The 14,360-nt window shown below is 38.5% G+C and overlaps 1 protein-coding gene across 2 annotated transcripts; it reads right to left on the minus strand.

The window, feature by feature from the left end:
• Positions 1 to 668: 668 nt before the first annotated feature.
• On the minus strand, positions 669 to 10,903 carry LOC311084639 (uncharacterized protein). Of its 2 annotated transcripts, XM_084116821.1 has the most exons (12): positions 10,811 to 10,903; positions 9,706 to 9,837; positions 7,922 to 8,006; positions 6,905 to 7,096; positions 6,726 to 6,794; positions 6,445 to 6,546; positions 4,858 to 4,983; positions 3,276 to 3,308; positions 2,050 to 3,134; positions 1,664 to 1,807; positions 1,263 to 1,471; positions 823 to 987 (listed from the first exon to the last, which is right to left on the minus strand). In XM_084116821.1, exons 9-12 carry the CDS (start codon positions 2,225 to 2,227, stop codon positions 961 to 963), a joined length of 558 nt encoding a protein of 185 aa, XP_083972947.1. In that variant the 5' UTR covers positions 2,228 to 3,134; positions 3,276 to 3,308; positions 4,858 to 4,983; positions 6,445 to 6,546; positions 6,726 to 6,794; positions 6,905 to 7,096; positions 7,922 to 8,006; positions 9,706 to 9,837; positions 10,811 to 10,903; the 3' UTR covers positions 823 to 960. The 2 variants fall into 2 exon arrangements, with proteins under 2 accessions (XP_083972946.1, XP_083972947.1); XM_084116820.1 differs by having other exon boundaries at positions 669 to 1,471.
• Positions 10,904 to 14,360: the final 3,457 nt, after the last annotated feature.

A 14,360-nucleotide genomic window follows, 5' to 3' on the forward strand; every position in this document is an offset into this window, starting at 1 on the left:
AGGGAGGAGAGAATGTAAAGGGATGTAAAGAGGGAGGAGAATGTAAAGGGATGTAAAGAGGGAGGAGAGCATTAGGCTTGTTGGACTTCATGCAGCGCTGCGCAGACCGATCAGCAGCTGACTTGAGCAGTGCATGCCGGTTAGAACTTGTGTCCGACTTCAGACAGCGAAGCCCCGTGACTGTGACGTATGGTATCAGAGTACGGCGAGAGCGATTGGAGAGCAGGAGGACTCAGCCAGCGCAGCTTCTCCAGAGCGACTCATGAGCTCTGATGACGACACAACTGATCCACGACTGGCCGAATCCACTGCAACACAATGATTAAGAGTTAATTCTCACACCTTTAGTTCCACTAATGCTCACAAATCTGTTTTTATAACAGTGAAATCCCCTTTCATGTAGTCACGCTGTTATATTGTCATGTTTATCCAAATAAAACTGATACAATGTAGACCCCACTTCATCGGTATTTAGGCTTATGTTGAACTTTATTCTTGTACAAACAGATGCTGTATTAAGCAGTACATGTATTGCATGAAAATGTCTCTGAAATATCTGTGTATTTGGCAAATAATGCATTTATTTCACTTCAGCTGTGGTAAAGTATGCAAACACAGCGTGAGCGTCTCTCAATTTTAATTTCTATACCTTTATCCTTATTTCTTTTAATTTAGCTCCATTTCTTACAAAAAGAGTATAATGTGCAAAGTGTTAAAGTGTTTGTGCCTCCCTACAAACCACCCTTTCTTTAAGAGTCGTGATCCTGTTCCGCACATAATTTCTCACACCAGTCCATGTTCGCTGCTTCAAAGCTTCTGGCTCTGCGTCACTACGGGAAGCAGAAAGTGTCCGACTCACGTGTCTGTTTTCAGCTCCTCCCGCCTGCACACTGCAACTCTCACCGATCGGTTACATCCAGCCACGGCCCATGTCCAACACACCTATTCACTCTTCCCTTTTTATCCTCTTAACATTCTCTCCTCCCTCTATGACAGAAATATCAAAAAGTTTAACATGACATTCCATCCAACTTCATTGCAACTGAACAAAGAAAACTGAATAATGAAAATTGACTATCTTAATATCCTCTACTTCTTCATTAGCCTTCTTATACTCTAACTTTGCACTTTATATTCTGTTTCATTCCATCCTCAAAATATTTCTACACCTATATCCTCATTTCTTTTAATTTAGCTCCATTTCTTACAAAAAGAGCATAATGTGCAAAGTGTTAAAGTGTTTGTGCCACCCTACAAACCACCTTTTCTTTAAGAGTCGTGATCCTGTTCCGCACATAATTTTTCACACCAGTCCATGTTCGCTGCTTCAAAGCTTCTGGCTCTGCGTGAATGCATCTTTCACAGTCTTGCTTACCAGGAACTTTGTATGTCTTGATGAACTTCATCATGTGTCTCTCTACTGCTTTTACCTCACTGTCCTCCCATTTCTTTTTTGGAGCGTTTGAAGAACCTATGAAATAGTTAAAAACAAGTAAATACTCATTACACATTCTCATTACAACTAAATTGGTGAGTAAAGACCAAATCAAGACTAATGTGTCCTAATGTGTATATTTTTTTCATTTGGCTGGATATTGCTGCATGGAGCTGATTCATGTTTATTTGATTATTGTTGTTTGTGTAGTTTAGAGATTTTTCTTACCTTGATCCTCCCATGAAACAGATTGATCAGATTGAACAAGTTGATCAGTCTCTGCTGGTGCTGTTTTCTGAGATAGGTCACTGTAATCCTCCTCATCACTTGACATGGAATCACCTTGGGCCTCAAGTTGCTCTAAATAATTCACTGACAAAAAAATTTACACTTTATTGCTTATACTTACCATCTGTGACATGATTATATATGTTACCGGCAAAGTGTGAAATCCCGTTATTGTATAGAATGCCTGATGGTTACCTAAGTTACCTACCTACATTACCTAGGGCATTCTATAGAATTCCGGATTACACACTTTGCCGGTAACATATACATTGTTTTGCAAATATGTAAAGAACAGATACACACAGACAGTCCAAGTATACTCGTACCATTTGGGTCAATTTCAATGTCATCAAGTTTCTTTCCTTTGTAGTCAGACAGTGTTCCTTTCTCCATGGCCATTAGCAGCTGGGAGAGCACTTGTTCAACAGGATGGGGTCTGATGTGACCAAACATACCAAAAATCAGCTCAGATGAATCGGATGGTAGTTCTTCTGGACATGACATTGTCAAAAGTGCTTTGATACATCCAACATCTCCCAACGAGGCAGGTAGTTCATCTGATCAATTTATGACTGTACCATCACCAAAAAAGATGAAATGCCAATCTAAAGAGACAAACACCTTGTCTGGTGATAAGACTTTTATTCAGTCAATGCCATCACCAAAGACGGAACTCCGCAAGGCGTACAAGAAGCAGTATTGCCTTAATTGCTCTAAGCCATATTCAAAAATGGCAAGACACCTTGAATTTGTCCATCGCAACGAAGTGGGGGTTGTAAAGGCAATAGCATTTCCAAAACATTCCAAAGAAAGACGAGTACAGTTGAACCTCCTTTGAAAAAGGGGCAACTTTGCCCACAACACAGATGTGGTGAGACAAGGACATGGGGAGATGATTGCCTACTACCGTTCAAAAAATAGACAAAGAGCCAAAGAATTTATTCACTGCATTTACTGCCAAGGGCCTTATAACAAGCGTAGCCTTTGGAAACATATCAAAAACTGTCCTCTGAAACCTAAAGATGATGATGCCCAGGGCAGGAAAAGAGTTCGACCTCTGTGTGCTCTAAACACACCAGTCGGCTTAGAAGTGAGCAAAGGTTTCAAGAAAATAGTGTCCTTTATGAACTATGATGAAGTTTCGCGTGTAGTTCATACTGACAGATGCATCTTTCCTTTGTAGTCAGACAGTGTTCCTTTCTCCATGGCCATTAGGACTTTACTCATTTTTGCCAGCTGCAGTGTTCCCTCTGCGATGGACAAACTCAAGGTGTCTGGCCATTTTTGACCATGTCATGTCCAGAAGAACTACCATCCGATTCATCTGAGCTGATTTTTGGTATGTTTGGTCAACATCGCTGTAGTCTGTGACATCGCTGTAGTCTGTGTCACAGACGGTACTTCCTGAATACTGAATGAGAGAATATAACACTTACTCAAGGCAGTGGTTCCTGTAACATTATGTTTCATCGCATTGTGGATACTGGCAAGCAAAGTCATAATTATGCCAAAAAAATTGAGCATATAAAGTATCACATGGCAAGTCACATACCTGTCTTTTTCTTGATGGCCTTAAAGAGGATATCTGGAAGAGGAGAAATACAAACAAATATAAATAATATATAATTTCATATAATCTATTGTTAGTTCTACAAGTGCAATACAGCCAGACCATCCCAATAATTAAGCAAATTAATCTACCCACCTCCCTTAATGAGAGTGTCTCAGACATCTGCGATTTTGAATCACTGATAAGAGTGAAGATAAGGGTGGAGCAAGAGAAGATGATGATGATGATGATGAAGGCTGCGCATAGGAAGGCAATGAAGGCTGCCCAGGCGAGGATGATGAAGATGAAGGCTGCCCAGGCGAGGATGATGAAGATGAAGGCTGCCCAGGCGAGGATGATGAAGGCTGCCTAGGCGAGGATGAGGATGATGAAGGCTGCCCAGGCGAGGATGATGAAGGCTGCCCAGGCGAGGATGAGGATGATGAAGGCTGCCTAGGCGAGGATGAGGATGATGAAGATGAAGGCTGCCTAGGCGAGGATGAGGATGATGAAGGCTGCCCAGGCGAGGATGATGAAGGCTGCCTAGGCGAGGATGAGGATGATGAAGGCTGCCCAGGCGAGGATGATGAAGGCTGCCCAGGCGAGGATGACGAAGGCTGCCCAGGCGAGGATGATGAAGGCTGCCCAGGCGAGGATGATGATGATGATGAAGGCTGCCCAGACGAGGATGATGATGATGAAGGCTGCCCAGGCGAGGATGAGGATGATGAAGGCTGCCCAGGCGAGGATGATGATGATGAAGGCTGCCCAGGCGAGGATGAGGATGATGAAGGCTGCCCAGGCGAGGATGAGGATGATGAAGATGAAGGCTGCCTAGGCGAGGATGAGGATGATGAAGGCTGCCCAGGCGAGGATGATGAAGGCTGCCTAGGCGAGGATGAGGATGATGAAGGCTGCCCAGGCGAGGATGAGGATGATGAAGGCTGCCTACTAGGCGAGGATGATGAAGGCTGCCCAGGCAAAGATGATGAAGGCTGCCCAGGCGAGGATGATGAAGGCTGCCCAGGCGAAGATGATGAAGGCTGCCCAGGCGAGGATGATGAAGGCTGCCCAGGCGAAGCTGATGAAGGCTGCCCAGGCGAGGATGAGGATGATGAAGGCTGCCCAGGCGAGGATGAGGATGATGAAGGCTGCCCAGGCGAGGATGATGAAGGCTGCCCAGGCGAGGATGAGGATGATGAAGGCTGCCCAGGCGAGGATGATGAAGGCTGCCCAGGCGAAGATGATGATGATGAAGGCTGCCCAGGCGAGGATGAAGGTGGCATGGGTGGCGCAGGAGCTGGTGACGGTGATGAGGACAGGGCAGGAGAGCATGAGGTTGATGAGGCCATTATAGAGGTGGACAAAGCACAGGGTGCCGATGAAGAGGGTGCATCAGATGTGGATGCGACTGAGGATGACTGTGACAGCTTGAAATATAATTTGAATAAAAATATAAGGTCTAAAAGCAAAAGGACTAAGCAAACTGTTAATTAATAAAATAAATGAATAATAAAATAATTAACCGTTAATTGACTGAGGCGTTGATCACAGAATAGTGTGATTATGTTCACATATTACTCACCAAACAAACTTTTTGTGATTGCTGTTTAGCAATCTTGTGTTCCTTTTCAATTTCTGCTCTGTTAAAACGTTCATAGCAATCTTCATGATGTTGTCTTAATTTTGCCAATCTTGATTGAAACCGCTTCTGCAGATATATAAAGAGGTATTTAGCTTAAACAAGAATAAAATGTACATTAGCAATATTGAAAACTGTGGCACCCATTTCAGACAAGAACAAACACACTGTAGGAGTGAACAAAAAATGTTTTGCACATTTCAAAGCAAAGATCATTAATAAAATAAAAACTCTAAACAAACATTTATACAAACTTTACATACAAATTGTGACAATAGTCACATTAATAGTTACATTGGTTCAGAGTCAGACATTTAAACTCTGAACCAATAACTATACTTAACTAGCAGAGGTTGGTAGTAAGGCGCTACATTTACTCCATACCATCCAAGTCATTTTTAGTTTGTTTGTTTTAATTGTGGGTACATTTTACATAAGTGTGGGTACATAAGTACATTTCTAATGGCAATACAATTTTGTATCATTTGAAGCGTTTATACACTAGTGACGGGTCGTCATGAACGAATCTTTAATATGACTCGGGACTACCGAGTTGTCTCAGAGAGTGATTCGTTCATTTTGCGCTGACCGCACATGCCCAACATCCCATGGGTTCTGTACTGGAAACAGAAATGATTAGTTCATCTCTCGAGACTTCGGGTCCAAGTCTTTCGTTCTTCCGGTCAGTCCCACAGAGGCTATGCTGTCAGTACCGGAAAGATAAATGATTAGTTCACCTATCAAGTCCACGAAAACTCAAAAGATGAACTAATCAATTCTGTATCCGGTAGCGACTGCATAGCTCAGCCTATATGGGGCTGTCACGTGATGCACGAATGACTTGAACCCAAAGTCGATAGACTCGAAACGTGAACTAATCAATACTGTATCTGGTACTACAGACTGCAAAGCTCAGTTTATGAGGATCACGGGATGATCGAACGGCTTAGATCGGGAGGTGAGGTAAACTAACAGAATGCATAGCCTGAAGACCCAAATAAATAAATTAACTGTTTCTCATAATATGGCCTTTTTCTTGCATTGCAATTTTTTTCTTATTCTAAATGCGATCAACATTTGATGTGTTTGGGGAATTTGGCTAACATGTAACATTTTAAATACATTCTGCTGAAATGAACGAAATAACTTGAAAAAAGATTTGTTCATTTTGATGAACGAGATTTAAAGATCTGAGTCAGTAAAATGATCCGAACTTCCCACTACTATTACACACGTGTGCTGGATGAAGTGGATATGCACCTACAATCAACTAAAACCAAACCTTTAAAAAGCATCCTATGGTTTGCCAGCGATAAAGATCTTTTCGAGTTGAACACCTGAGCGCCAGCTGTTAGTGGTTGCCTGTGTTGCGTGTTCATTATTTTGGGGGCCGAGCAATGAAGGGAGGGGTGTGTCTGTTTGGGTGTCGATTTCAAATATCAATAGTGTTTCTCAGAAATCACTCACTGCACTTTCAACTAGCTGGCAGTAAACATCAGTAGATAGTTGCTGCATGTATGAGATGGTTACCGTTTTATTCATTGATGTTATTGCTTTGCCTGACTGCTTATATGGACCATTGCTGTTCACCTTGTCCAATTCAGGAGAAGAAACAGAAGCTGAACAATGGGGCTGGATGTCAGAAAAGAAACCAGTGAATATCAAAATCAGAATATTTGTAAAGGACAGAAAAACTTGTTCATGTTCATTCCTCTAGCTGTCCTACACGTTATCTATCATTTCTTTCACACACAACTCTACGCTGAAAGAGTCAATAATATAATGATACAGATGTTTTAAAGTGGACTTACCGATTTCTGCAGACCCAAACTGCTGGCTGGCTTTTTATCAGTGGATTCTGCTGATGCTTTATTCAAAGGCTTGAGAAATATGAGACCACAATCACATGGTAACTAATCAGAATGAGAGTTAAGATTATGAGATTTGTGAGAATTACTGATTAATCTCTTTAGCATTTTCTTGATAGTACCTTGACTCGCCATGGCCAATCTGAGTCGCCATAATTGTAAGTGATTTCCTCCCCTGGTAGAATGTCTCGTACAGCAAAGAGACACAGGTGAGGTTTTCTGCTCACTTCAACGGTTCTCATTTTGCAAGTATTTCTGGTCTCATCATTTACATAAGTCTTCCCAAGGACGAGTCTTCTTTAGATGCATCCATGCTATAAAGACATAAAATGACCACTCAGTACTAGCTAGACATGTACAGTTATTATAAGTGGTTCTGAACCCCAGTCCTGGGAACCCACCACTCTGCATATGCTGTATGTCTGGTGTTTTAATCCACCTGATTCAGATGAGGAGTTCATCATCAGAACACAGCTCTATGAACTCATCTGAGTGTGTCAGGTGAAGGAGACATACAGAATCTGCAGAGAGGAGGGTCTGAGAACCACTGATCTATATGATATATGAGATTAAATGGCGCACTGCAACATCCTCTCAGCTCTCAGATAAAGGCATCTAAAATTAATCATTTTGTTCTCTTTAGGGAATACAGGGAAAGCCAATTTAGATGACTCAAGGAAACTGCACTCAGTACTCTTAATGTCAGTTCATGTTGAATTTTAATTATTAGGGTGTGTTCACACCTGGCATGTTTGTTTAGACTGTTAGTGTGGTTAATTTGAATAAGTGTGAACACTGCCATCTGAAACCTGGTGCCACCAAACAAGAGGATCCAGATGCTGAATAAATAGGTCTCAGTTGGCTTCCAAACGAACTCTGGTGCGGTTCGAATGAAAAAAGAATGTAACATGGACCCAGAGACATGTAAACGAACCAAAAACAGGAAGATGTGACCCTAAAAAGGACAGACTGGTCAAGCATAACAGGTTTGACAATAGAAATGCCAATCTGAACACTAAGCGGACCCGGACCAAACGAACCAAGCGAACAGAACTCCAGGTATGAACACATCCTAAGTATTTTACAGTTCCAGATATTTTAGCATCCTTACTACATCAATCCAACAGTTCTGTACTCACCACCAATTTTTGCCATGCCACTGAAAATCAAACAGGAACGTGTTCTCAGCTTCAGTGTAGTGTTCAGTTCGGTCGGAAGAAAGCTCTAAAGAGGAGAAATACATTAGCTGCAGTTTCTTTAATGTCAACTATTATTTTATTACTAAAAGTTCTCTACCATATGACGTACATTATACGATGTGAAAGGGAAATTACTTAAGGAAAATAGTCAAAAGTCAGGCTAATCTCAAAGCATGATTTGCTTTTTATACTTTACATTATACTTTTAAGTCTTAAAATTATACAGTTAAAATTACATACATTTTCTTACACAAACCTATTTTTGCAGGCCAACCCGGTAGTAGTTGAACATCCCCTGGTTTCCTCCACAAAAACCCACTGGGATTTGCAGAAAATAAGCTAAAGTTAATCTATAAACTACACCACGGTTGACCAACTTCAACTTCCTTACGATGAAGCTTCAACAACTGTGTTGCATTATTTTAAAAGACAATTCTGTTTGTTTATTATTTGCATCTCTTTCAGGTAGTTTTTCTTTGTGGTATATGGATGTTTTATGTGGCTTCTATAGTTTAGATAAAAGTATAGAGTTTGTTTTTTTTTTTGTTGATAAATGTGCCTCCAGGAACTCTAAAGCTTTAAAATCCATCTCCCTGTGTAATATTTATAATGTTTCTGCATTATTATAATGCATGTTTGACTGATTGTGTGATGTATACATCCCCATCCCTACATCTACCTAGAATAGTTTGCAAGAGTGCGATTATAAACACAACGAGGCTGTGAAAGTGACTAGATGAGTTAATCTGTTCAGCTGATGACGTTTAATGTCCCAGACAACCCGTCTCCCATTTAGACACTTGTTAACAACTGCCTTTTACCAGACAAGTAAAGGCTTTTAAAAAAAACACACAAGAGAGTATTACTATTTTATGTTGTGGAGTAAAGCGTGAAAATATCTTGATCTTGTGCTAACCATGGATCTTATTTCAGGAATTTAACCAAAACCCATTGATCATGTTTACATGCACACCGATACGCTGATAACAAAATAAAATCACCTTCTTGAAATAATCCATTATCCAGGTTTACATGCAAACCAATAACCACGTAAACCACTACTTTATAAGTAAATCAGGTTAATGACGTCAAAACCTAACCATTCGTTTATCTGACTGTGTATTTCATATGTCATGTCAGTTGTGATGTTAAATAAAGCCCAAGAGTATTCCAGAATTTCAGAGGAAAACTTCCAGACTCATATTCTCCTCTCATGCAGTATCGGGTGCAGGATTTTGACTGTACCACTTCTGAACGAGATGAGAATACTTTTAAGAGGTTCTTGGGTCAAGAAAACACTCGCTCTGTCTGGATGTGCTTTAATCCAAAATAAGGACACTTTCCTGTCACACATCACACATGCTCCCTTCAATAAGCCACAGAACACAGAGGTTAATGTGTTTACATGCCGGGCAAATCTGCAAATAAGGGGCAAAAATCTATCTGTGTCGATTGGTTTATGCTTATGCTGTTTATGGTGACCTTAGTCTGCGTTTACATGACCACATGCACTGTCGGCTTATTATGCATAACTGGGTTCAGAATGTGCAAATAAACATTGACTTTGGGTTGATGGAACCAGAAATGCAAAAATGTAACTGGTTTTGTTTAACTTGTGAAACATGGATATTAGTTGGCCTAACAACCATATGACTCACCTCACATTAAATTCTCAGTTTTGTAGATTAACGTTATTACTAAACTGCTTAGTAATTTATACTTGCCTTTATATTTGCTGATGAACTGCTCTCGAAGCCCAGGCTTGTCGGTTTCACAGGTAATGTGATGCTCAGCGTCCTGCAGAGGTTTTTTACGCCTTTTATTTCCCAGCATGCTGAATTTCTTTCTTGAAATGACTGAAAAAAATAAATAAAATAAATATAAGGTGAATGAAATAAATAAGCATATTTAAAAAAATCTTGTTGATCTTACTGGAATTGTTCACCCAAAAACATACATAATTAACATACAATTATATTAATTGTTGTTTCAATTGAACCTCATGTTGTTCCAAACCTGTGTTGTGTTTTTTTCTGTTAAACACTAAAGTATATCTTTATATTATATCAACAGAGCTCTATTCAATGACAGCACATGTGACCAGTCAACAACAGGCATTTAGATAAAAAAGGCAATGTCAATGATGCCAAAAACCATTAGTTCTTGTGTGCCTTGTGACCACAATTGACATCAATCTACTGTATATTCATATTTGATTTAAGAGCGTATGGGAGATTTTCAGTCAGTAACCAGCTAGATTCATAGGGGCTATTTTTAATGTGCTTTTGGTCTGCTTTGGATTTGACACACACAATAAAAATACTATAAAGTGTCTATGTACTGGCATTGGGCAAAAAAGCTCTATAAAGATAAATAATAATAAGAACAGGCATATAATGTAATAAAAAATATTATATAAAATAAAAATTATCAAATAATAATGATATAAAAAAATGGAATTCATTATTTCATTATTTATACAAATTACTGTTGATAGTTGACAACACTTTTGATTAAAAAAAAAAACAATGATATAGGCTAGTAGACTATCACTGACTCAGTTGTTTAGATTAATTTGCAGAATCTAAAGTACTATTATATAAAAAATAACAAAATTCTATTTACTGGCCATTGCCTACAAGTTGGCAATAAACTTTTTCTTTATTGCAGCAAATCATCATATTAGAAGCAAACTCAAATACAGTCGAGAAGTAAATAAAACCCTAAGGAAAAAATAATTAAACAACTAAAATAAACACATCTTACTAACTTTCATATTTCACAATGTATTTAGTTATCATGCATTTTGAGGACAAGTCTAGATCTCACCTTTAGCCTTTAATGCGTGCGTGGTGGGGGTTGTCGTCGTCTGTTTCGCGTCCCATTGTCACGTGTCTGCATTTCCCGGGAAAACACATCCACGGTCGCAGACTTGCGTAAATGACGTAATTACGTATTTGGATTTCACGTTGAAATTGTGACTACATTTATTTAACCTAATAGAACATTATCTGATGGCAAGAATCTTTTTTTCCACAGTTTTAATCACAGTACTCTTTCTTCAAACTAAAAAAAAACAAAACAAAAAAACCTGTGGTGAAGTGAGTCTTTCCAGAGTGTCTTTTCCGGTCTTTTCTAGTGGACAGAGCACATGATCACTTTTAAACGAATCCACCCGCCTCGAACTAGGAACCACTGCGCATGTGCGTACAAACACAGGTTTAAAAGAGCAAAAAATGCCTAAATGAGCAACCTAGATCTCTTGAACAGGCATATTATTTTCTACTAATATCATTAATCAAAATAGTAAATTGATGTCTGCAAATATACAGCAGGGCTGATATGAGCTGGTATATCTCCAGTTCTGCACTTGTCTGTGTTGTTGTCATTTCATCAGTGTCCCACAACTACTTCAGAATTTATTTGAGTTAAGAAGGGGGAAGGAGTGTGGATTATTTCGAGGCTCAAAATTAAACTTTAACGTGTAATTTAACAGCATTATCTTTTTATGTATTTAATAAATGAATGGTATTTACATTAAAGGGCGGAGAAGCTGTTAGACAATGTAAAAGTGCTTTAAAAACGCATAGCCACAACAGATTGTCATCTTTTGAGCAGCACTGCTGATTACCTATCTCTCTGTCACTGGTCAGTCTGTTAGTTCATTCATCTCATCTCTTTCACTCTGCAGTCAGTCTCAGTGCTGTGGGGGAAGGGCGCGCACGCGATCAGTCTCAGTGCTGTGGGTGAAGGGCGCGCACGCGATCAGTCTCAGTGCTGTGGGGGAAGGGCGCGCGCGCGATCAGAGTCAGTGCTGTGGGGGAAGGGCGCGCACGCGATCAGTCTCAGTGCTGTGGGTGAAGGGCGCGCACGCGATCAGTCTCAGTGCTGTGGGGGAAGGGCGCACGCGCGATCAGAGTCAGTGCTGTGGGGGAAGGGCGGCTGATCACAGTATGAGCAGATCTCAGTCAGTCTGACAGGCAGAGACAGAGCTAGGGTTAGGGTTAGGGTTAGGGTTAGGGTTAGTGTAGATCCAATGGCTTTTAAAATCAAAGTAAGAACAAAATACATCTGTAAACAAACATTTAAACGTGTCAGCTTGATTCATGATTCTTTTAAACACTTTTTTTCTTTTGTATTATGACTATATGTAACTGCTGTCTCTATCTCTCTCTCTCTCTCTCTCTCTTTCTCTCTCTCTCTCTCTCTCTCTCTCTCTCTATATATATATATATAGAGAGAGAGAGAGAGAGAGAGAGAGAGACTCTCTATATATATATATAGAGAGAGAGAGAGAGAGAGACAGCAGTTACATAATGTTTGCTGTAACTGCTCTATTAACAGTTATTATCAGTCACTTTAGTACATTTATTGAATCATCCTTAAGATTTGCACACCAGTACCTAAGTGCATTTCGTACAAACAGCAGAACACAATAGATTAGCCTACCATCAAACTCCTGTAACTTGCTCAAAATCCTTAGTACAATATCAAAGAACATATCCTTGTGTCATTGTTCACAAACAAGAATGTCAAAATGCTTAGTTTCAGATGTAAACTATGGCTACGATTTTGATGACAATGATTGAAAATACAAAATACTGCACTGTATCTGAATGACATATAAATTTAAACAGCACACATATACGCATTACTCTAGAGGAGACTGGACAGGATTCACATATGCACTTTTACTGTTGGTCTGACAAAAGATTACAGTACAGTGGCACTGTGATATAAAAAACAAGACTATCACACATATACTGTATGTACGTGTCTCTATCAAGTATATTTACTGTATAATGTATAATGCAAGTAGACTTCTGTAATAGCCTATAGCATTACAGTAAGTCTACAGTTTATGGTGAACAGTACAGTGCAGTAGAGTGAACACTGTCTGATTACACACCTGTTCTGTCTACAAACGCTTGAATGATTGAAGACACACGGTTGTTCTCCCAACATTCGGCTGCACCCTTCATCCAGCCTCGGCCATAAGGTCATGAATGAGAACATGATCTACAATAATGGCACTTATTTCTTCTGAAACACACAATCTTAGCCTGTTCCTCTGTTTTACCTCCTTACCCTTCCACCACACATCCTTGCTCCTCTTCTTCTTCTCGGCTGTTCACCCTGTTGTTCTTCCTCTCTCAGAGTGTGTAACGTGTTGTGCTCTGTATGCATCCCAGATGAAGCTTCATGAGATGCACTCTGAGCTATTATAGAGAACTGGTTGATCATTGATTGATCTAATGCTTTACATTCCCCTTCATTAGTGAAATTCAGAACTCACCTCTGCAATTCAACAATTCAGGACAAAAAAAGTCTAATAGAATTGTATAGAAAATATGTTTGACAGTTTATGACAACTAGTTCAACCAATTCTGCATTTAATGACTTATGGAACTAATGCCTATATGTTTTGTGGGGTAAGACTATTCAACAGAGAACCAGTATAATACATTTTTATAAACATGACATAAGCAATTAATAATGTAAGAAACAGCATACATTTGCACATAATCAACTGCATGAATGTACTGCAATTTGTTCAAAAGAATGAGAAATTGCTTTTATGAGGTGCACAAGTAGATAATGTGGAGATTGAACAAGTAAGAATTTTAGTTGTGATCTGAGAAATGCACCAAAGCAACTGAGAAAAACTGTAATATAATTAATATAATAATATAGTATCATTAGAATTGTTGCTGTAACTGCTCTCCTTTATATAATATAATATAAAGAGAATGTTTGCAGTAACTGATCTCCTCTATATAATATAATAATATAATATAATATAATACAATATAAAGAGAATGTTTGCTGTAGCTGATCTCCTCTATATAATATAATATAATATACGTTAATATAAAGAGAATGTTTGCAGTAATTGCTCTCCTCTATATAATATAATATAATATAATATAATATAATATAATATAATATAATATAATATAATATAATATAATATAATATAATATGAGAATGTTTGCAGTAACTGCTCTCCTCTATATAATATAATATAATATAATATAATATAATATAATATAATATAATATAATATAATATAATATAATATAATATGAGAATGTTTGCAGTAACTGCTCTCCTCTATATAATATAATATAATATAATATAATATAATATAATATAATATAATATAATATAATATAATATAATATAATATAATATAATATAATATAATATGAGAATGTTTGCAGTAACTGCTCTCCTCTATATAATATAATATAATATAATATAATATAATATAATATAATATAATATGAGAATGTTTGCAGTAACTGCTCTCCTCTATATAATATAATATAATATAATATAAAGAGAATGTTTGCAGTAACTGATCTCCTCTATATAA

The sequence above is a fragment of the Abramis brama genome (assembly GCF_963993115.1).
Source record: "Abramis brama genome assembly, chromosome: 6".
NCBI lineage: Eukaryota > Metazoa > Chordata > Actinopteri > Cypriniformes > Leuciscidae > Abramis > Abramis brama.

What these genes read in the sequence shown, in the direction of transcription:
- LOC311084639 (XM_084116820.1), bottom strand. Translation starts at nt 7,024, where the DNA reads ATGAGAACCGTTGAAGTGAGCAGAAAACCTCACCTGTGTCTCTTTGCT. An exon ending in ATTGGCCATGGCGAGTCAAG is followed by an intron (nt 6,795 to 6,904) that starts GTACTATCAAGA and finishes ATATTTCTCAAG; the next exon opens with CCTTTGAATAAAGCATCAGC. An exon ending in TAACATCAATGAATAAAACG is followed by an intron (nt 4,984 to 6,444) that starts GTAACCATCTCA and finishes ATATATCTGCAG; the next exon opens with AAGCGGTTTCAATCAAGATT.